Here is a 22,454-nt window from a genome sequence, read left to right as displayed (position 1 = left end):
ACACATTTAGAGGAAGTTAGACAGGTACGTTATACAATAGATGTAGACATAAAGTAATGTCATGATGCTACTGGGCTATTTACCACATAGGCCACATTGTTGACCCCAGGACACTTTCTGTATGCAGCATCACTGTCTTCAGTGATGAGTTGGTCTTTGTCTGCTTCCATCATGCCTCCATTAAGCTGCTCCTTCATCCTCTGTCTTGGAGAGCGTCTCCCTCGGCAACTGAGAAACGTTTCGTTTTAAGTTTCTTTATGGAATGTATTTTTGGATTGTATTACCTTATTTTCTAGCCTGGCTGGAAACACCCTATCAGAAAGTCAACTTTTTCACAACAAAACTCACAGACACCAAATCTGAATCCTAACCTTTTCTTGGACTCCATGAAGATGGAGGGCATTTGAGCATCAGGGTCCAGGATCTTATCAATCTGTAACTGTGCTTTCTGATAGACACAGTCCTGGTCCTTTACATCTCTGAGGTCACTGCTCAAGTCATCCATGGCAGGGAAGTCGTAGTGGCCCTTCCTCTTGGCACGCAGACGTATCTTATTACGATGATGCTCAATTTCTGACTTGTGCCTTAATGCGACCTGAATCTGAGCAGAAAATGACCTCATTTCAAAACATGGCCAATATACAACTTAGATGAATGTGAAGTTACTGTAGAATAATTCTTTCAGAATTAAGAGATACAGCATTACAGACAAAACAATATATAATAAGGTGATTAAGGAGTTGAATCTTCTTGTAAGGCTTGTAGTTCTCTTCAGTTATTCTTTTTTTTATATTTGTAAAGGTAATAGGAATATTTAAATACACTGTACTGTACTTATTACTAAATATTGTAATAATCTTGTGTAATAATGAGCATTTTAACAGGAGCAGATAACAGTTTTGCTAGTCCTTTGGGAGAAAACTCAGATACACATTATTTTTGACTCAGTACCTGTGCAAAATGTGTGTTTTTTATCCAGTACTGTGATATTTACTAAGAAAACATTTCATGACAGCTAAATCATTCTGCATAAATATCAATAAAAACTCACTTGAGTGAAGAAAACTGCTTTTGCAAAGCAGGAAAGTCAAAAAAGCAAACCTCTTTATTGATTTGGTTGTTGTCAGGCAGTTTGCCATTAATAGGTGGGCTGTGAAGTGGTGGGACAGGCATGGGCTGCATGGCAATAAGCTGGACTTTGTTGGGGAGTCTCCTGCTTGCATCTGTGTTGCGAGACATTCGGTCAACATGTTCAAAAATGGAGGCTGATGACAGATGTTCATTGGTACCATTTATAGGTGGGGGACCTGAGGAAGTATGCAAAAAAAGAAGAGAAAGGTCTAAATGCTTTTGATTTTAACTAAAAGACAAATCATTGACAGCTACTACTAAATCTCCATCACTATATTTTCATATAAATTATAACAAAGTGTTGTTATGAACTAGCAAGAATAAATGAACACTGAATGAACACTGAATTTTTTTTTTTGCAAAAATTAAACGTTATTTCAAACAATGGTCTCTGCCTTTGATTTTGAAGTTGATTGTTACTATACTGTGAATGACAGCTTTGCGACATTGAGGGATGGTGAGAACAGGCAGAGCACAAAACTACCACAAAAATAAGCAGACAATACACAGGGTTGCTGAAGGCCAAGACTGAAGTCTACAGGGACACAGCCAGAAAGAGAACAAACTCTTACCAATTCTATTCTTGCCTGCAAACCACAACAGAAAGGAAAGCAAGTTTTATTAAAGCGAAGGACATAAAATTAAGGCACCTAAGCTGGAAGTAGTTACTGTTTGTTGTCAACAAATATATAAAAATGCCAAGAATTGCGCTACAGTCCCTATAAGTGTTGCTTATATTATTAGAAATACAAAGAAAATATATAAGAGAGGCACACAGAGTGATAGTGAGTTGTTTATGAAATATATAACAAAAGCTTCTGGCCATTTGAAGTTCATTTGTTCGACAATGAAAGAAAATAACTGCTTCCTTTTAGTACAAAACACTTAGATCAAAACACAGACCTCAGGAAAAAAGAGACATGGTACATTATATAATAATTAGAGTGTCTCATACACAGCTTATAAACACTCTGGCAGAGTAGATACAGAACAGGAGGAGATATATCAGTAACAAAACATTCAGAGCCCATTCCACTGTGGGTGACTCACTCTGGAATCTCTGTGCCTGGCTGCCTCCAGCTCCAGCACATAGTCTCTTAGTGGCATTGAATCTATCAACAAACTGTCAGATACAGTAACTCCAGGTATTTTTTTTCCATCCTATTCCTTGCCCTCTCCTCTCTATGGACTTCTTTTGACCACCCAATTTAGGTCTTGCGAGGTGTTTCTCTTCCTTCCACTGTTCCGCTATGTAATCTTAATGTCATTGCTTGGGTTGACGCTGCGCTTTACCTCACTTTCTCTGCTTTGTCTGTTTTTATCACTGCATAGACCTCCCTGCCCTTTATCTGGAACTCCTGCCAATCAAATCATACCGGCCTGAGCTGCTCTTGCTTTATCTCTTTTAAGGTCTGCTCAGTGCCTTCAGTGTCTTCCTTACCCTCCCCCTCTCAAATTCACTCCCTGTGTTTGGGGGAGTAATGCGAGTGTTGCCGAGGCCACTTGCCATTTAAAACATTGATGGGGACTTTACGGGTCTGCTTGCTGTCACATGGCGTGGTGTGGGCTCTCAGGTTCTCCTCAGTTGATTCTCTCTCACTGGAATGCTCACTGACCACCGAGTCACCGTCTGACGGAGAGATCCTGTTAGGAAAACACGCGTACTGAGTAATGAATAATGGAAGCCCAAGAACACATATGCTGAAATGCCATACATAATGGAAAATGTGCTTTTCAGAAAGGCAAACTCTCGAGCAATGTCTTCTAATATATATAATAATATTATTCTGATGAGAATTTTCATTAACAGCTTAATTCTAATGAGGGTAGTTAGTGCTATAGGAGACATTGGTAATGGTCCAAATATTCAATTAAGTTATCAATACAATGAAAACCAACATTGAGTGAATCAATTTAAACAATTCAGAAATATCCGTAAATGTCAAAAGATGTGAAGATACGCGGACAATGTAATAAATAAATAAAAAATACTGTAACATAAAATGTAAGTTATACACTGATACGGAAGAGCAAATGAAAATGCAGTGTCTAGTACATCAATAATTGATCAAAGGATCTTTAAAATTTTTTTTAAAAAGTCTGCTTGACTGAGTGTCCCAACTGAACTCAGTGGTTGGCTATAGTTAAAAACACAAGCTTGGTTAAATATCTCAAGTTTGACCAGATGTTGCATAAAAAGAGAGAAAAACATTCACCTAAACTTATGTTATCTGGTGCCAACAAAACCCAGACTAAAGCTTCAAACACAGTGAAATGGACTGCTATTGGTAATTCAGGATTTATTTTCTCTTTCTGCTATTATGTAATCTCTGACAACATAGTCAATATAAACTTACAATAGTGTAATTTAGTACTTTGCGTTCTTCAGCATTATTGTGAACCACCAGCAATAGTTTCTCTTCTAGCCTTATACTGTACTCCCATCAGCACTGACCTTTCTCGTCTTCGGCCACTGCGGGAGGCCTTGGTGGAGGAAGCTGATGTTTTAGATATGGGTGTGGGTATCTCCCCATTCTCAGATGCACTAAGGCCGTCTTTAATGGAAAGGGGCCCAGGACCAGGTTCTGGTGGGACAGCTTCCTGGATAACCATGATGTCATCCTTAGCGTGCTGGCCAAGGTGCAGTTTGGCAAAGTCGAATCCTTTCACACTGGGAGCCTGCAACTGAGAATGGGCAAAGCAGAAGGAAGGAGAGGGCGAAAACACTATTTTAAGAAAGAGGGATTTTTACTTTAGTACACAATTACACTCAACAACTGATTACTGGATGTCTGGGAGGGAGACTTAAACATTAATGACTATAACTATTAAGGAGTCTATGAGAAAGCATGATAGGGGTGAGAGATGTGGGGGAACACTGAGCTGCTTACTATCTTTTAAGATGGTGGGGGATGGAGGCTGAGGTGGATGGAGTGTAAAGCCCTCAGGACTTTCCAACAGCAAAGAGGCAAATGCTTGCATATGTGGCATGTGTGTCTGCACTCTGAGTAACTCTGGTTCTGTGACATTAAAATGCAACTACAGGAGAGGTGTCATTACATGTTCCTGTTAATTATATGTAAATCGAGCTTACTGAAGCAAAATGAGAATCTAATCCGGTGTGATGCTTGCTGGTATGAATCTCCTAATCCAAATAGAGGATGTGTGTACTGCTTTTAGAAACAAGGCCAGTCATTGTAAGGAAAAACATGCTGCAGCTGAAACAGTAAAAGCTGTTTCATTATAATTAACACTGAGGCCGAATAAAAGCAAACACACAGCTAGTGAGATTGCCCACACATTACAATTACTAATTACAACATCAATTCAAAAAAAGTTGGGACGATGTGTAAAATGTAAATGAAAACATATTGCAATGATTTGCTAATCTCATATTTTCTATGCTATTTTATTCACAATAGAACATAAACCACATATCAGATGTTAAAACGGAGACATTTCACCATTTCATGGAAAATATTACCGCATTTTGAATTTGATGGCAGCAACACATCTCAAAAAATTTGGAACAGGGGCAACAAAAAGCTGGAAAAGTAGTTGTCATAAAAAAACTGATTAGGTTAATTGGCAGCAGGTCAGTAACATGACTGGGTATTTCAGAGAGGCAGAGCCTCTCAAATGTAAAGATGGGCAGAGATTCACCAATCTGTGACAAAATGATACTAAAACTAACAAATTCAGAAAAGTGTTCCTCAATGTAAAAGTGCAAAGACTTTGAAGATCCCACCATCTAGGTATAATATGATCAAAATATTCTGAGAATCAGGAGAAATTTCAAGGGACAAGGCCGAAAGTCAAAAGGTCAATGGTGTGGGCAGCTCCCACATCTACAAAGGCACTATCAATGCTGAAAAGTACATGTATGTTTTAGAGCAACATATCCCATCCAGACAAAGTGTCTTTCAGTGAAGGCCTTTCATATTTCAGCAAGACAGTGCTAAACCACATACTGCATCCATCACAACAGCATGGCTTCACAGGAGAAGAGCTCAGGCGCTGAACTGGCCTCCCTGCAGTCCAGATCTTTCACCAATAGAAAACATCATAAAGCATTAAATCTGGCAACAAAGGCCCAGGACTGTTGATCAGCTAGAATCCTACATCAGACAAGAATGGGACAACATTCCTCGCCCACACTCCAGCAACTGTTCTACTCACTTCTCAGATGTTTACACACAGTTGTTAAAAGAAGAGGAAATGCTTAACAAACATCACCCTGTTCCAACTTTTTTGAGGTGTGTTGTTGGAATCAAATTATATAAGATAATATTTTCCATGAAATTGTAATAACATCTGATATGTTGTTTATGTTCTATTGTGAATAAAATATGGGTTCGTGAGATTTGCAAATCATTGCATTCTGTTTTTATTTTGTTTTTACACATCATCCCAGCTTTATTTGCATTTTGGTTGTACTACTTAGCCTAGTTTAATGATAAATTGGGAAATCACATAACAAGCAGTTGATACATAATGCATCTACAACTTCACAACACCTTGATATTCTTTAGGATCTATAGTCAAACACAGCAATACAAGTCCACAGTCAACTTAAACAATTTATAACACACTGGATTTTCTGTCCACCAATGCAAACAGGCACTTGTCTCTATGACTACTACACAAATACCTCCTCTTTGGCTCTCCTCTCTTTAGAAAACACTTTTACTTTCTCTTCTTTCTTCCTCCCCCCTGTTCTCTTTGGCACTGCTCTGCTCTCATGTTTTCTTTCCTCTTCTGTGGTAATTCCTTTCTTTTTTATATTCTCCTTTTCCCCATCTTTATCCTCTTCTTCTTCTTCTTCTTCTTTATCCTCTAGTTCTTCTTCCTCCTCCTCCTCTTCTTCTTCTTCTTCTTCTTCATCTTCCTCCGCTTTATCTTCTTCCTCCTCTCTGCACATATTGTGTTTGCTCCTGACTATTTGTTTCTATGCAGAAGCAATAGTGGAATACTGTAAATATTTTTCATTGGCAATGCTTTACATCCCAAAACTTGAGAGCTGCCCTATTACCTTCTTACTAACAAGCTCTACTTTCTTTCTTAACTGTGAAGGATAAGAAAGACTACCGGCAAGTAATTACTACTCATAAAGCCAACACATACTCAAACTACATTTCCTCTATAAACCACCAGACACTACTCTGTACCTTCCCTCTTTTAAACTCCTCCTCCTCTTCTTCTTCATACTCCTCTTCTTCATCAGATTCCCCCTCCTCTTCTTCAATTAATGCTATATCCTTTTCGCTTGGAGGATAAAAGGATGTCCTTGATTCTCTAAATGACGTAGTAGACTAGGAGAAGAGGAGTGGTGTAAAATGAAGATGTGTTGAATGTTAGAGTATTAGTTCAGCTTAGCTCAATCAAAAATACAAAGCGAGGAGAAGGAAAAGCAGACACACAAAGATCAGCCACACATATAAAACCAAACCAGTTTCTTGCTCTTCAAAAAGAGCGAGGATTTAAACATTATTTTGAATGAAGGGCAGCCTTGGCTCCTTTTACCAGCATCATCTTTACTTCTAATCCTTGTCCCTTTCGTATATGTCTACTGGGATCGTAAAGTTTTAGTAAACTATTGTAAAATAAAAAATGAGGTCCAGCTTCTGTGCACTCCTACAGAACATACACAGCAAAGACAGAATTAATTAGTTCATTTGATTTTAAAAGAGGGTTCAGCTTTCTGGCGGTCCAGAACAGCTAGCTTAAACTTTCTGTTACCACGGTGGCAATTACTTTGACACCCTCAGAAAAGTGTTCCTCAATGTAAAAGTGCAAAGACTTTGAAGATTCCACCATCTACAGTATATAATATCATCAAAAGATTCTGAGAATCAGGAGAAATCTCAAGGGACAAGGCCGAAAGACACTGTACAACAAGAACTGGCCACTACCTTCTGCCTTTGCTGCATAGAGGTCATGGCATCCGGCTGAAACTCCAACTTGTCTGTTCGACAGAGTTTCCAGTACAAGATGGAGATGATGACAATGACCACAAGGAGGGGAATCACCACCCCGATTACGATCCACATGTTGGTGTTCTCTGTGTCAGAGGATGAAGATGTCCCCTTCTCTATAGCTTTAAACAAAGAAATTGAAAGTTTTATTTGAGCATCAAATACAAATATGGTTCATATAGTCATTTATTTTGGCAAGAGCCATTTTTTTCAATAGTTCATGTGGTTCAATATTCCAAAAACACCCTTTAATTCTCTTTAAGCCAATTTACAAGCATTTGACAGAAGGTAAGCTAAACTTGCTTTATGGCTGGCATGTTGGCTCTTGTCTTACTGCTGTAATCTTGAATGCAAACCTTCATTAGTTTTAATCAACACTCATTCCATCCCATGGGAAAGGTCTGTAAGAGAAAACAGTCAGTACAGGGCCAGAACTTCCTTGAGGGGCTCCCACTAGGACTCTCTGCCTTTTTAGATTCTTAATGACGACGACAGGCTTTTGGTACAGTTTGTACAAGGGGAAATAATTAACTCAGCTTCTATCTCCTATTTTTTTCAGAATATAGTCACACTGTTACTAGACCTTCAAAGGTTCTAGAGTAGTGTAAAAAAGTCTTTGTAGTACTTTTAAGTCTTATACCAACAAAATAATGACACCGACAACAACATCAACAACACCATTATTTCAGTTATTTGATATATAAGAGGTACTCACGCTGTGCTAAAATGCCCTGGACACGATATCCCAAGACAATGGCAGCCCTTTGAACATCCAGGCGATTGAGTAGCTTGGCTGTTTCAACTGCAGGCACCCTCTGACCGCTGGGACCTTCCACAAAGTACACAATCTCCAAGGGGTTGTCCACTCCTGGCAGCCGGGTTGCACTTACAACCTTTGAGATGTAACAAAAAAAAACGTGCACAATTTCAAACTTGCCCAAATATCTGTATGAAATAATGTGGTACGTATTATAATGTGTTTTTTGGCATTAATACGATAGAATATGAAAGAAGCACTTTTCTTACAGAGAACACTGCCTTGTTTATAGAATGGATGCCAGGTCCTGCTCATTTGTTTTTATTCATATACAGAGTGTAAACCAAGAGTCTATTGAGTGCTTTCAAACATTACAGTTTTGTGAAATTTAGCAATCATACTGTGAAACCTTTGAATTTCAGTCGATACACTTTTAAAATGAGATCACTTTTCCTCTTTTCTTTGTTTCTAACTTTGAGAAAACCACAAAGAAAGGTTGAGACTAATGCTAGCATCACTTCATATCCGTTAAAAAAAATATAGTTCTACAACGTGTTAACATTTTAATGCTCCCATTTGTTAACATAACTTACAGATGTTTTTAACATTAATGTTTGTGGCTTAAAGTAGATACTAAAGCCACTGGTAATGGCCTCCAAAAATAAATACAGGCTCTATGGAAGATGAGGCACTGCAGCCTATATAGTATATTAAAAAATAGATTATCTGTTGAAGACCCTAATGAGCAAAGTGTCACAATTTCATTATTAAAAATTACTTTTTAATGGCTAGCGTGGTGCCCATTTTCTATGGAGCTCTGTAACATTAATCATATTTTGAGTTTTGTGATTAAAAACTAAAATTAAGAACCCACCTAATTCTTACTCTGATCTGTCACATTTTTTTAAACAGTACTGAACATTTACATTCAATCAAAGAGTAAGTTATACTTTCAAATGCTGCAAGATCTTTAAATATCAGGTGTTTTCATATTTTGTCATATTTTACACTACACCATACGCACATTCTGTATTCCCATTCAGTTATCATTGTTTAAATATTTCCCCATGTTGCCTAATACATCGTGTGTGTGCAGTCACCCTCTGTGTGCCCTGAGGCACAGTGCAGTCTGCTGTCTACATTACTAGAAAGAGTGCAGGTTATGCCTGGGCTGACACAGAAAAAGAGCTGGGCAGCCTCCCTCATTCAGGGTCTAATCTAGTTCATGCATGGTTATTAGAGTGGAAAGACGGCACAGTGAATGTGAGTCTTATAGCACAACCTCAATTCAACCTCCTCTTTTATCTATCAAGCGGACTCATAAGGCATCCTGGCATTTAAGAGAATCTGTGTTCACAGTATGTGTGTGTGTATGTGTGCGCATGCAAGAGAGGAAGACAGGATTGTTCTGAAATTTCGCCTGAGTCACTGCATCATTCATTAGAACCAGCAGACACCTGGCTTCCTTAGTGACAACATCCTGTCAAATAAGGAACAAGCACACAGATATGGCTTCTATGTTTTAGACATTTATATTATTGGCTTTAAAAATATCTTTTTGAAATGCAGAAAAGGATTAAGACTTAAATTACCAACCCAATCATAGCACAGAAACACTGAAGGTTCACAGCAGCTACAGTCTGCTATGGTCCACTGTTTTCCTAAACTGTATGTTTTATGGAGACAACAATGCAGGAGGCAAAAAGGTCAGAATCATTGAGCCTGCTACTCAGGCAAGCATGATATTTATCACACTGACAGCATTGTTTTTTTAAAGACCAGCAAAGGCACTCAGACTTCATGATGTTAGATCAAATATGCATCTCTCGTCTCCATAATAAGTCTCTTTTATCTGAGTGTTTTGCTCTTTCTGTTCCTCTGATTTCTAAATGTTTTACATGCCTCTGTCTCCTTATATCTCCCCCTTAATGCCTACCCTCTCAACAACAGACCTAACACTTAATGATCCCAGCTGTGGGATACAGACAGAAAAAGGGAAACAATTAATAATTGATCTGCTCTTAGCAGCTTTCAGAAACCATCAAATAACAGGACTGGAGAAATGAGGAAGAGGAGAAAGAACAAGGAGGTTCTGGTCTTTGAGTGGCTCGCCCCTGGGCTGAATGGGATGCTGTTACTATAGAGACAGAGCCCAATTCTATCCCCTTAGAGATGGGCTGAGCAGGTGCGGAGCAAACTCACAAAAGCTAGAGCCTGATTAGTAAAGCAGTAAGGCTTTCAATGTTGACAAACACTGCAACACTCACATGACTCCTCAGTACTCAGGCAAGTTAGTAGAGAGAGCTTGCATCAGGGAATAATAGTAGAAATGGCAAGAGGGAGTATGCTTTTTCTTAAGATTTAGAGAGTAATCCATTAACAAACGGTCAGTTTAAGGGTTGTGCAAGTTTTGTTATCTAATAAACAAGAAAATGCTATTATTTTATACGGCAAAATACACATTTGGAGTCAGTTTAGGAAAAACAATTCCATGTCTTTACAGCAGTTTAGAATTGAGTCTTAAAAGCCCAACTTAAGACAGCATGACTGATTAGTGTGGAGTGGATAACGCTGCCGCATCACAGCTAGAAGGTGGTGGGTTCACACCCCGGCTGGCTACACTTTCTGTGTGGCGCTTGAATGTTCCCTCCGTGCTTGTGTGGGTTTCTTCCCGGTACTCTGGTTTCCCACAGTCCAAAGAAATGCATTTTAGGTTAATTGGTGAATATAAAATTTCCCGCAGGTGTGAATGTGAGTGCAAAGAGTTGTCTGTGTACGTCTCGCTGTGTCCCTCAGATAGACTGATGACCTGTCCAGGGTGTACCCCCGCCTCTTGCCCGATGACAGCAGGGATAGGCTCCAGCCTCCCCATGACCTAAATAGGATAAGCGGTAACAGATAATGGACGCATGGAACCTCAGCTTAAAAGACATTACCTGAACAGTGCTGTTGCCTACGGTGGTGGCTCTCTTAACACGTCTGACTAATCCAGTAGCTTCCCCAAGTAACATGGCCACCCGACGTTCCATGCTAGCTTGAAAGGTCCTCTCCCCCACCTTTTCGTCAAGCACACCTAGGAGCACTATAAGACATAAAAATAAATAAGATAATAATCTAGTATTGGCTTTAAGTAGTTTTAGCAGATTTGCAGCATGCTACAAAAAGCTATGAGGATGATACCTGTTCTAACCCAGGTGGAGCGAAGCAGCTGGCTGGTGTTCAACTCTGGATAATCGAAAGCTGTTAAAAAAAGTTTAAGCAGAATAATGTTTACTATGAATGTAATACACAAATAAATTGAAATTTCTAGACAATAGAGAGAGAACCCTATTGGACCCACGCTCAGCAATCTGCAGCACAGGAAAGCCCATGTAATAGCTAAATTCCACCATGGTGAGCTTCATCAAAGCGTTGCTGATCTCTGACCCAGTCAAATGACCAGCAGAACCGTTCACAGTAAAGATGATGTCAACTGGCTGCCTCACTAGCCGTTGTTCCTGATATTTTGGAGCATCCATGGTAATGTTCACAATCTGAAACAAAGTTACACGATTGAAGATGTGATATTCAGCAGACCAATGATTACATAAGTAAACGAACAAAACATTTTCCATTTTGCTGCTGAAGTAGTTCTGGGATAGTTGGTTTGTCTCTTTATCAGTTACAGTAAAGTTACAAATATGTTGTTGGTTTCAGTGATCGGAAACACAACTGGGCAGTGTGGCTCAGGACACAGTGTGTAAGTTGCTTATAAATCCTACTTTTATTATAGCTAAGAGACTATAATACAGGCATCAGTGTAATAGGATTACGCAAAGTTCTACTGAAGCCAACTAACCACATAGCCAAATAAGCTCTTTATTAACAAACAGTAAGCTTCTTTAATACTCAACAATTTAAGCATGAACTCCTTAAAGTAAAGTACCCTGAGTTTGTGTTCAGGACATGGAGAGTGAAGTGTGGAGGATGTTTGCTACAGCAAAGCATCTACAGTGAATGCAAGGAAAAAAGTGAATTTGTAATTCCCTTAACCCTTTTGTAATTACTGATATTGTGCATACAGTTGGCCAAAATCACTTTCTTTGCTCACTGTCTGTGCTCACAGGGTGTTCAGACATTCAAAAGAAATCTGAAGTAATTCCCTTTTTAATGGGAGATAGTTGAGACTTAGTATTGGTACAATAAAACAACACTCAGTAAGAAAATGTGACGATATTACAACCATTTTCGCTTCCCTTCAATGGCTCCCAATACCTTAGATTAGACTTTCAGGTGCTTCTAACTACATATATCTTCCTAAACAGATTTCCTTCATACTTGTTTAATCTCACAATACCTTAAATTTAATTCGCCATCCCTGGATGGGAAAACTTTTTTCTGCGCCCTAAAGCCTATTAGAAATTGTCACCCAGACTTAATCAGTCATGGAGAAGGAATGACAGAATAGATTGCACATGACTCCATTTTATTTAAAGCAATTTAGAAATATAGGTCTTACAGTGCATAGCTTGACGTGTACATTTTAAGATCCTTTGCCCTTCAGGCTAGTAGCTGAGATGATTTAGTTGCCCAGTAGGCAAACTTTCCAAAACAGAAAATGTACATCGATTATGCAGCTGGTAAAAAGAGTCATCAACTATTTCAGGGTCATAAAAAAGTATAACTGTGACTAAGGGATTTTAGTTTTGACTATTGCTTCAGTAAACGGCAAATGCTCCCTTAATTGATGCACCAGCGGGTGCACAGATACTTCATAGTCAAATTTTAACAGTTACAAGATTTTCAGGCATTGATCAAAATAGTGTTATCCTAGACTTCATGGATGTTTTTTAACATTTGTAGTTTTTAAGTTTTGGTGGAGTTGACACAATAAGTTTTGGAGAGTTGCTTACAATTCTGCAAAAAACTAAAAACTATTTTCATAACAAGATAATCTAATTCTTCTAATTTTCAGGAAAATAGATACAATACAATGTGTATAGTAAAGCTATGCCCTGCACTGAAAGTAAGCAGCACCTATATTTCAGAACATTTCAAAACAATAGCATTCAAAGAGACACTGAAATGTGAGGTAACCTTCTAAGTGGAGTGCACATGTGAGGCTACTTATCCTTCCAGGTCCCACTCACATGGACTGTGAAGTCGGTTGATTCCTTTGAACGTCTGCACACTTCTGCAAAGGCCATAGTCAAACCTTTCTCAATGTTCTCACTGAAGTTGCAGAAGCGCACGTCTATAGAACTGGGAACAAACTGTAGCACTGCATAGAGTGAAGGCAAAAAGAGTTTTAGAGTTTAAAAACAAAGGCTCATCAAAATCAATTCAAATTCAAACAACACTTGAAAGGTCATGTACCTGTGTGGACTTTATATTTACTGTCTGGTGGTGTCCAGATGGGAGACACAGACAGGAAGCGGCGCCGAGACCTTTGCAGAGCATTGATGACAGATATGGCTGTGTATATAATTGGGCCAGACACCACTCGAAACACAAACTTGGGTGGGGGTTCCACAACCTTCAAAGATAAAGAAATGAAAAATGACCAAAACAAATCACACAATATCACATATTTACTCCTCAATTACTTTTAGGTGTTAAACAAGCAGTGGATGTATTTGATAGGTCACTGTGGCTCTCATGCCATTTCTTTATTGTACAACAAAGTAAAAAAAACCTCAGGAAGATGTCTGGTCTTCATAGTTCATCTGCACCACTGTAATGTACATAAACTCAAGTAGTATATACAGTTGCGTGCAAATGTTTGCATCCTTTATTTTGAAAGAAAGACTAAAGACTAAAAGACCAGAAAGGTCTTTAGAAAGACTAAAACAATGATTTATTTTTAATCAACATGATATTCAATGAACAAGTAGCTAGTACAAGTGTTCCTTCTTCACACATTAAATACATATAAAATAAATTTATCAATCGGGATGAAAACTTTTGTACCAAGATAATTTTCATTATTTAACCATAACTTTTTATACATTGACCATTTCAGTTTCTTCTGATGATTAAGAACATTTCTACCAGCTAAATGTGCAATGTTATTGTTAAGTTTAGGTCACACTCTCTACACTAACATTCCATGTGGGGGGATGAAAACTTAAGCCTAAACATAACGAAATGTTACCATATATTTATGTAGTACAGATGTTCTTCCATCATCAGAAGTAGCAAAAATGGTGAAGGAGTGTATAAAAAGTTAGTAAAACAATGAAAATTAAATGAGTGCATAAGTTTGCATCCCCCTTTGCATCTCCCTCTTACACACATACACACTATTTGTGTGAGGGTCATTAGATGACAGTCCATCCCCCCCAGAATAACATAATATATTGACAGGCTGCCTTTTACACCTTAATGGTCTATGTTGTCATTATAGGTTTTCCTACTCCACCAAAGAAAGAAATGTACCTGTAGCTCCACTGACTTGTTGAATTCTGCTTTCAGTATGTCTCTAATTTGCGATTTGGCATATCCAACAGTGGCCGCAGAAGGAAAATCTCCAGAAGAGAGCATAAGGTAATAGTTATAGTGTACTGTATGTACTAAATATTGCAAATTACAGTTTTAAAGATTACATTAAATATAATTTAGAAAATTAGATTTAAATTTTACCTATTTGTACTAGATGAGCATGTCTGTCAAGACTGCACAGATACAATCTTGGTGCTGTAGTTGTCTTTTCACTGCTGGAAGAGATGACGTCTACACTAGTTGAGGCTTCAGTGGTGGCAGTGATTCTAGTTGTTGCTGGATAAGAAATAGTAGTGGCATTTGTAGTTGTGGGTACGGCAGGGATGGTATTAGCTTCTCTGCTAGTTGGGATCAAGTTCACTGTGGCTAAGATGTCACCTCCATCTTCAGTCACCCCCTGATCACCCAAAACAACTGGGGGCCCAAAAGTGACATTCAATATGGCTTCAGTTGAATCTAAAGTGATATTCGGACTTGATTTAGTTGGAAAAGTAGAGTCTTGGGGAGTTATTTCTGTTATGCCATCAATTGTGTTGCCAGAAGGTTCAGTGGGAACAGGGGAGAAAGTTATGGTTTGAGTTAAGACAGGAGTGGTGTGTATGTTACTTTCTAGGAACGGCTCTGTAATAAACCAATGAACATCCGCTATAGAGGAGGAAGATATTATATCATCTGGTAACAAAGGTGTGGCATGGGGTAGTGTAGCATCTGTTAATACAGTATTCACATCTGTGGTGGAAACCTGACCACTCCAGATGGAAGAAGAAGGATCAAAGAAGACACTTGGGACTATTGACGGATCCAGGAAAGGCTCTGTGGTTATTACTGTGGTTGATTCATCATGAGGCTCAGCTCCTGAAAGATCACTGGAGGACTCCTCCTCAATCAATTTAGAATCATTGGTAAAGCTGTTAGTGGGTGTGATGTCTGTAGCATCAATGGACACCACTGTAACATTCCCCCTGTGTTCAGCACCAGTGTCTGAACTGTTCATTTTGTTCAACTGATTGGTGTAATACTCCAAGCTGTTCATGTCAGGTAAAAGAACATCTGTTGGTTGGATTGTGAAATCATCCGGCCAATCTAAATCTGATGCTTCAGCAATATCACTGTCAGCTGTAGGAGTAGGCTCCAGTGTATAACGAATTGTGGGGAAAAAGGAGTAAGGATGGACAGACATAAGAGGAAGACCGGTGCTGTTCAATGTCATGAGGCTAGGAGAAGGAGACACATGAAAAGGATGCGAGGATGAAGGGGATATGCCCACTCTTGAAGGGAAAGATGTGTCATAGGTTTCTGTGTAGTCCTCCAAATCATATGAGTCAGCGGGCACCTTGCTGACCAAAGAATTGTCATCTCCATCTGAATTTAAAAATGACATTGTTTCCAAGTAGTCCCCAGATCCCCAGTCTAATTCCATGGAGTTGGTGGGGTAGAAGTCCTCTGAAGAGGCCTCAGTGGGTTCAGATGAAGGTGAAGTATGGTGGGGGGCAATGAAAGGCACATTGTAACTAGGAGCCAGAATCTCATTTGAGTTGGCTAAAATGTTTATGTCATCTGCTGGTTTGTTCTCCCACAAGGGAGCAAGGCTCGGGCTCAGCTGGTTCACTTCCAGAATTTTACTATAAGGTTCATCTCCCAGATGGTCAGTGACAGCCAGTATTGGGGGGTCAAGAGGCTGACCAGTTTGTGAAGTTGTGATTGTTGGTGTTTGTTCTGATGCTCCATCCTGCTCAAAATTAAGTAAAAGCAGAGGTGTTGATGTATTAGAGGCAGAGGGACTTGATGACGATTTATTTGCCAGTACAGGTTCAGAGGGGATTAATTTGGAGTTTTTCAAAGGAACATTTCCCGACTCGAAAAGTGTGATGTTAGCAGTCCTATTATCGTGGTTTGGTTCAGGAATAGATTGCAGGGAACCAGGTGAATCTAGGCTTTTAAAGGCAGTGTAAAGTATGGCTGGCAATGCAGAAGGTGATGACCTAGTTGACCTTGAAACACGTCCCAAAATTTCCACAGGTTGGTCCAAGAGAGACTCCTCTGCAGAAGAAAAAAAATATTTTGTCAGTTTAGTCCAGACTCATCACTGATTTCAAACACTGGACTGTTACAGAAATAGACCACTTAAAATTCTTGCAACTGTAATTATTCACACACCCAATTTAATTTCTTATGTGGCAGAACACAGCTTAACTTTAACTGAAAGTATTTCAGTAGTTTTAAATCTCTTTTCTAGTAAACAAAAATGGAAATTACCAAAAAGTACACGTACTTAGTTAAACATTACATCACATTGCTTTTCCTATTTCACAACATAGCAATGTTTTTACTTAGTTCAGTTTTTAGTGTTTATTTTACAGAATAAGCATAGTTTGGGGGAAAAGATTGTAGGGAATATAATGAAAATGTATTTATTTATTTTTGTCCTTTCGGCTTATCCCGTGAGTTCAGAGTCGCCATAGTGGATCATTGTCCGCATGCTGATTTGGCATAAGGATCCTTAATAACAAAGCAGAACTTCTCCATAGACAGGGACTTTCTATTAACTTATTAACTTAAATTATGTTCTTACTTACCTGCCTAGAAATGTGAATGTGGTGCATTTACTTTTATTTGAATACAATTTTGTCAGTGCATTTGTAGTTTTACTTAATAATATTTTATGAGAACTTCAGCAACCTCTGCTCGTAAATAGGAAGAATTTGTTTCTGTTGTACAGCACAGCCTGGGGTTCTGCTGTCTACTTTAGTAAAATTACAAAATCTACGAACATTCACACTATACTCTATTGTGGCTAACAATAACCATTAACATTTGCCTAAACAGGGCTAAATTGTTCAACAGAGAAAAAGAATGAGATCAAACATGACTTTGCATAGCAGACAGGCAGGCACCCTACTATAAGCTATGTTATCTGGGCATGAACAACTATGACATTACATCAGTGGGGTAGCTTTAGTTTGAAATAACTGAGTTAAGCTGCCCTGGCCCTAAATGACCAACATGAAATTCCATATAGTATACCCAAATATTGATTTATAATGAAATGAGTAACACTTGACACCTCTTGGGCAAATTTTGTACAATGATAAATTGTTCTACATTGTGTGTAGTAAAGTAACACTCAGATGAATCAGTAGGATAAAGTTGCAGTGTGTTTCAGATGTTATGAGTAAGCTGCAGTCATGTGCAAAGGTTAGAACCCCCTTATTTTGAAGCAGGTTACAGAGTTTTTTCTTCCATCAACATAACAGTCGATGGACGATTGCATACCCCTACATGCAGGGGAAACCAAACTATCTATATCTATATGTATATATAGATTTTTGAAGAAGAAACATAATATATTATATTTAGATTAAATTGTTATGATTTGCAAATTATTCGGAAAAAGGAAATTCTAACTTTTAACATGGACCTTTAAATTTGACATAATGAATCAATAAGCATGATAACATCAACTATTACTGAAGCATGTAAAAATTAGCCACTTGGAATTTGCTCTTCATTCTTTCTCACTGTCACTTACTTCACTTTCTGAGAAAAATTATCAGACCTGATCACTTGTCTAACCAATGCCTAATTTGTTTAAGTGGCAACAAAATGGAGACTAATAACCATACATGATGAAAAACATGTTCTTACCTACAACGTCAGCATCGCAAGAAACCCTTTTCCTCATTTTCAGTTTTAAAATAAGGCAATACGCTGACACACATACACTCGCCATGTGTACAAACATCATGTGTGGTTGTTCATGCACCTCAGTGGCCTGGCACTGGTAAGCATGCGCTCAACATCTCCGATTCTTTTTTTAATGAACTTGACCTTGGAGTGATGAATGGTGCAATTTTCAGCTCATCAGAAGGCAACTGTACCTCTTGCACACAACTTTATGGTTAACACTAGAACAGCCAAAATATAGTACTGGAAAATGTGACTTGTGCACTGAATTTGCAATTAATCTTTGTCTGACTGTTTAAATTGCATTGCATAGTGGATCATGCATGACTTGGTAGTACCTTGATTACAGTTCATGGTCCAATGTCCAACTGCTATCTGAGCTGAGGGGAAAGACACTGAATAATTCTTAAATAATACATATCATAGACCTTAACAGTTCCTTGTATTGTCCTTGTGTTTCATAACTTTTCCCTAAAAATAGTATTCAAAGGCCAAACAGATGTTTCAAGGTTTTGAAAGAAACCTTATTACATGGTTGGCTGGATATTACTATGACACAGGGATTGACAGCCGACCTGCAGGGGTGGCTGTAGCTCACACTGGCTATTTGTTGAAGGGTCATTAGGAAAGACACTGAACCCCAAGTTGCTTCAGGTGGGTCAGGTAAGCACCCTCCGTGGCACCAGCGTTGTGTGTGTGTGTATGAAAAGCATTGGATAAATGCATTATATAAGCAGCCATTTACCAAGACAGGTGCCAGGTTAAACTTCTTTAAAGACTATCTTAGGGGTACTTGGGGGTTAGTAATATCAAAATGCTGCATAATGAAAGCATAAACAATCCATATCAAGGAAAGTTACACAATGGCTTTTTTAAACACATTAAATGCACGCTGAACATCTTGACTTTGTCCTTGAAAGAATAAGTCTTGATCAGACCAAGACTTTAAAGGCACCAACTGCTTCCATTGCCAGAAGCAAGACATGATGAGCCTCTAAATAGTGATTCAGCAGCAGCTCGTAATGCCGCTGCTCTTTGTAGTGTACAGGGGCTCTGAAGAATCATACACACTTGAAAATAGCCACAGAATCAGCTGAGGGAGAAATCTATTTTTAACACAGCGCAAAACAGATCACAAATAAAAAGTTGCATCAACAACAACAACAACAACAACAACAAAAAAGAATATACATCATCTTTAATGTAACAAGTGGCTTCATTCAAGTGAACTGCTTCTGACTTAGTCCAGGAGAAAACTCCCAACTTAATTATAACCTACTGCTTCTTTAATTGAGCTAACATGCTATTATAACAAAGCCCTTAAGAAAGGACTTGAAAAACCAAAACCTCGTTTTCTAGATAGAGACTACTTTGTGCTGCCTCTCTAAACTGCCACACAGCTCCTTGTTTGCTGTGCCAAGTCTTTGAATGCGAAGCACAGCTGGCCAGATGCAAACACCAACCCACCCACACTCTATAAACACACAAAATAATGGAGGACTAGCAGCATGTTATATCTGCTATATCAAGGCACTTAATTAATGACATTATCAATCTGGTTTGTGAGGAAGGTTTAAATACTATGGCCACAAGAAGAGCATATGGAAAGAAGAGGTCACAGTGTTTTAACTGCTCAGTCACTTTGACTGTGAGAAAGATAATACACAGTATAAGCTGGAAACAATAATCTCAGCTAGGCAGCATGAACACTATGGGACAAATGGTAACCAGTCAGTTTGAATGTGTTTAAGGTACACTGTTCACTTAAACATTCAGTACATTATGCTGATCGTTTCTGCAAGTAATTTTATTTGGCTGCAAACACCAATACATTTGGACTACAGACATGAAGGAACAAAGAGCTTAAGACCATGCTTATCAGAAGAACAAGCTGATGTTGAGGTTATTTTGTGATACTACATGACACCAAAATGTCACATCCTCTCATCACACCCCTACAGTCATATTTAGGACAATTAAACATGCATGAATGGGTGAAAAAACATCTAGCTGATTTAGACAAAGATTATTTTGTCAGGTGTTCAATGATAATACTGATAGTACTAATTGTAGTGTTAGTGACAATGGTAAAAATGATAAGAACGATGATGATGGTTTAATAATACATTCATAACAGATAAAATCCATAACCTATGAAATAAAATAATGTAATTGTGCTAAACACAAGATAAATTGTTTGTAGAAAGACCTGTCTTATTATTCTTAATAATTAAGCAGGCATGCTCTTAATACTTAAAGGCTAATCTTAGATAATGATATTTAGAGCTCAGTACAACAGACAGCAGCCATGGACAGAGCAACTGAGACCAGCATGAACTGGGGTTTACAATACAGTATGCAAAGTAAATTGACAAAAGGCCATGAAGACTGACCAGCACTGCCACCTGTCCCTTGAAACATGAGTGTGTCATGCTTCGCTGGTCAGTCATTGTTGGGCCTGATTGTGAAACTAAGCACTGAGACCCAAGCACAGCAACACCTTCAAATATCAAACTGACTGAGGGTTGCAGTAGCTTTTCTACCAAGTCAGTCATTGCAAAACAGATCCTCATTTAACTACTAATTAACTTGTTACCTAAATATGTCTTGCATTGCATTAGCCGTATTTGAAGCCAATACACTTTTAATTTAGCTTTAAAACATTACCTTGCTTCCTTCCAAAAAGTTACGGAAACCTGTGTCATGTCCTCGTTAATGAAAATATATGACAGTCTCATTACTCTGACAATGCTAAAGAATTAATGCTGGGAGATTTTTACTTATTCATCACATTGAAAAATCCCACGCTAATGAGATTTCATTTCTGTTCATCAGGTCTTGATGTGTCTAATGAGTAGCTGCCTTGTACATGCACTGAACAAAATTTTTCATAAGATAGCAAATCCTGCAACATCCTAGTCATTTACTTTGGGCTATATATACAAAAAAACAAAAAAGAAAACAAACAAACAGTCAGTTATTGATTAAGTGCATTGTATAAATTCAAGGATCAACGGCTTTCTGCTTTTCCCTTCAGGGACCGCCACATCGGAAAGTGTTCCACATGTTGATGTGACATGAGTTTTTATGCTGTATAACCTTCCTGCTGCAATCCTCCCATTTTATCTGGGATCGGGAACAGCACCAAGGTGGCTGAGTGTGGCCACACCTGGTTGGGTGGGATTCAAAATAGTCAAATAGGTGGAAGAACCTAGTAAAATACCTTTGTGTCTTTGCTTAATAAATTACCTTCACCTGCTACCTGCAACAGCTCAAAATAAGTTGTGTTTGGTTTGTTTTTCAATAGCTGCCAGATATCATGTTAAAAGGATTCTGACAAGAGACGGGTTATTGCTGCTGGAAGTTGATCTGTTGATCTGATGTTCCTTTATACAATCCCAACAATGGAATAAAAAGAGAGCGAATGGGATAGATAGTGCTGCAGGCAGACACAACTTTAGGCCTATGACACTAATAACACTAACCCATTTTGCCTGGATGGACAATGACATCTTATGAGATTATAAATTAGATCATCACAGCTTTACTAACCTATATACAGTATGTGTCTAGCTGTTTTATACACAACGCTGTCTGAACAAATGGGCAATTAGACATGAAAACCAGGACTGCTGTAGAAACATCCCTTTATTTGACTCTGGATGTTGAATTTGCTGCAATGCAGCTCTTTCTCATTTTTCTATGATTATCAAATTAGCCTAACCTGCAAAAATGTTAACTATATAAACACAGAAAACTAAAGCGTATAAAAACAAAAATGATTTCTCCATATAACAGTGACTTGGATGGAGCCAGCACCAATGAACACAAGAAGATATATATTCTACAAGTGAGACAGAAAGATTTTGGCTTTACCATCTACGCATGACTACTGATCCCAAGGCTGAAAAAGAGCTAACCTGATATTACTTGTGCACAGACAGCACTTTTCTGATGTCTGGAATTGAATAATATAAATAGTGTGCCCCGGCTTCCTTTATTCAGCCAGACAAAGGAATAAGGCAATACTCTTAACTGAATCAGTGTCCTTTAACATAGGGAAATATTTGGGCACATGGGTGATGACAGACAAAACAATTGCATTGGCAGCAGCATTTGCAGACAATGAAAATGACAACAAATGTGTTACTGGGGTTGGGTGAAGCCGAAAAATAATTTCTATGCTGAAAGAATAAGCATCTCCATTTTTAGCACAAAGGAGAAAATCTGTAACACAAACAGATAAAACACACAAGATGAAGTCCAATTGGGTTGTTTTATATAGTGAAATTTCAGGGCATTGTTTGAAAACCAACCAACTTTTAATTACCAGAATAACTTTAATACTCTACTACACTACTACGGATGGAAGGTATCAGTCAAGCAGCTGTGAAACACACATGCACACGTATATTCCTATGTGTCTC

General features: G+C 38.4%; 1 protein-coding gene across 7 annotated transcripts in view; it reads right to left on the bottom strand.

The window, feature by feature from the left end:
* The window catches only part of si:ch211-1e14.1 (UPF0606 protein KIAA1549), a 35,358-nt gene that overhangs the window by 5,798 nt on the left and 7,106 nt on the right, over window positions 1-22,454 (bottom strand). For 4 of the 7 annotated variants that reach the window (XM_067503081.1, XM_067503078.1, XM_067503079.1 and 1 more), the window contains exons 3-18: window positions 14,485-16,383; window positions 14,281-14,369; window positions 13,219-13,378; window positions 12,993-13,123; window positions 11,204-11,396; window positions 11,044-11,103; window positions 10,800-10,945; window positions 7,822-7,999; window positions 7,044-7,228; window positions 6,300-6,443; window positions 3,587-3,816; window positions 2,639-2,775; window positions 1,704-1,718; window positions 1,102-1,307; window positions 372-601; window positions 84-228 (exon numbers count right to left, since the gene is read on the bottom strand). In XM_067503081.1, the coding sequence (XP_067359182.1) occupies window positions 84-228; window positions 372-601; window positions 1,102-1,307; window positions 1,704-1,718; window positions 2,639-2,775; window positions 3,587-3,816; window positions 6,300-6,443; window positions 7,044-7,228; window positions 7,822-7,999; window positions 10,800-10,945; window positions 11,044-11,103; window positions 11,204-11,396; window positions 12,993-13,123; window positions 13,219-13,378; window positions 14,281-14,369; window positions 14,485-16,383 (4,148 nt within the window). The remainder of the gene's footprint in view (window positions 1-83; window positions 229-371; window positions 602-1,101; window positions 1,308-1,703; window positions 1,719-2,638; window positions 2,776-3,586; window positions 3,817-6,299; window positions 6,444-7,043; window positions 7,229-7,821; window positions 8,000-10,799; window positions 10,946-11,043; window positions 11,104-11,203; window positions 11,397-12,992; window positions 13,124-13,218; window positions 13,379-14,280; window positions 14,370-14,484; window positions 16,384-22,454) is intronic. The other 3 variants (XM_067503083.1, XM_067503084.1, XM_067503080.1) reach the window with 2 other exon arrangements.

This window comes from Channa argus, chromosome 4 (genome assembly GCF_033026475.1).
Source record: "Channa argus isolate prfri chromosome 4, Channa argus male v1.0, whole genome shotgun sequence".
NCBI classification, from domain to species: domain Eukaryota; kingdom Metazoa; phylum Chordata; class Actinopteri; order Anabantiformes; family Channidae; genus Channa; species Channa argus.
This window is presented reverse-complemented; position numbering and strand designations above follow the sequence as displayed.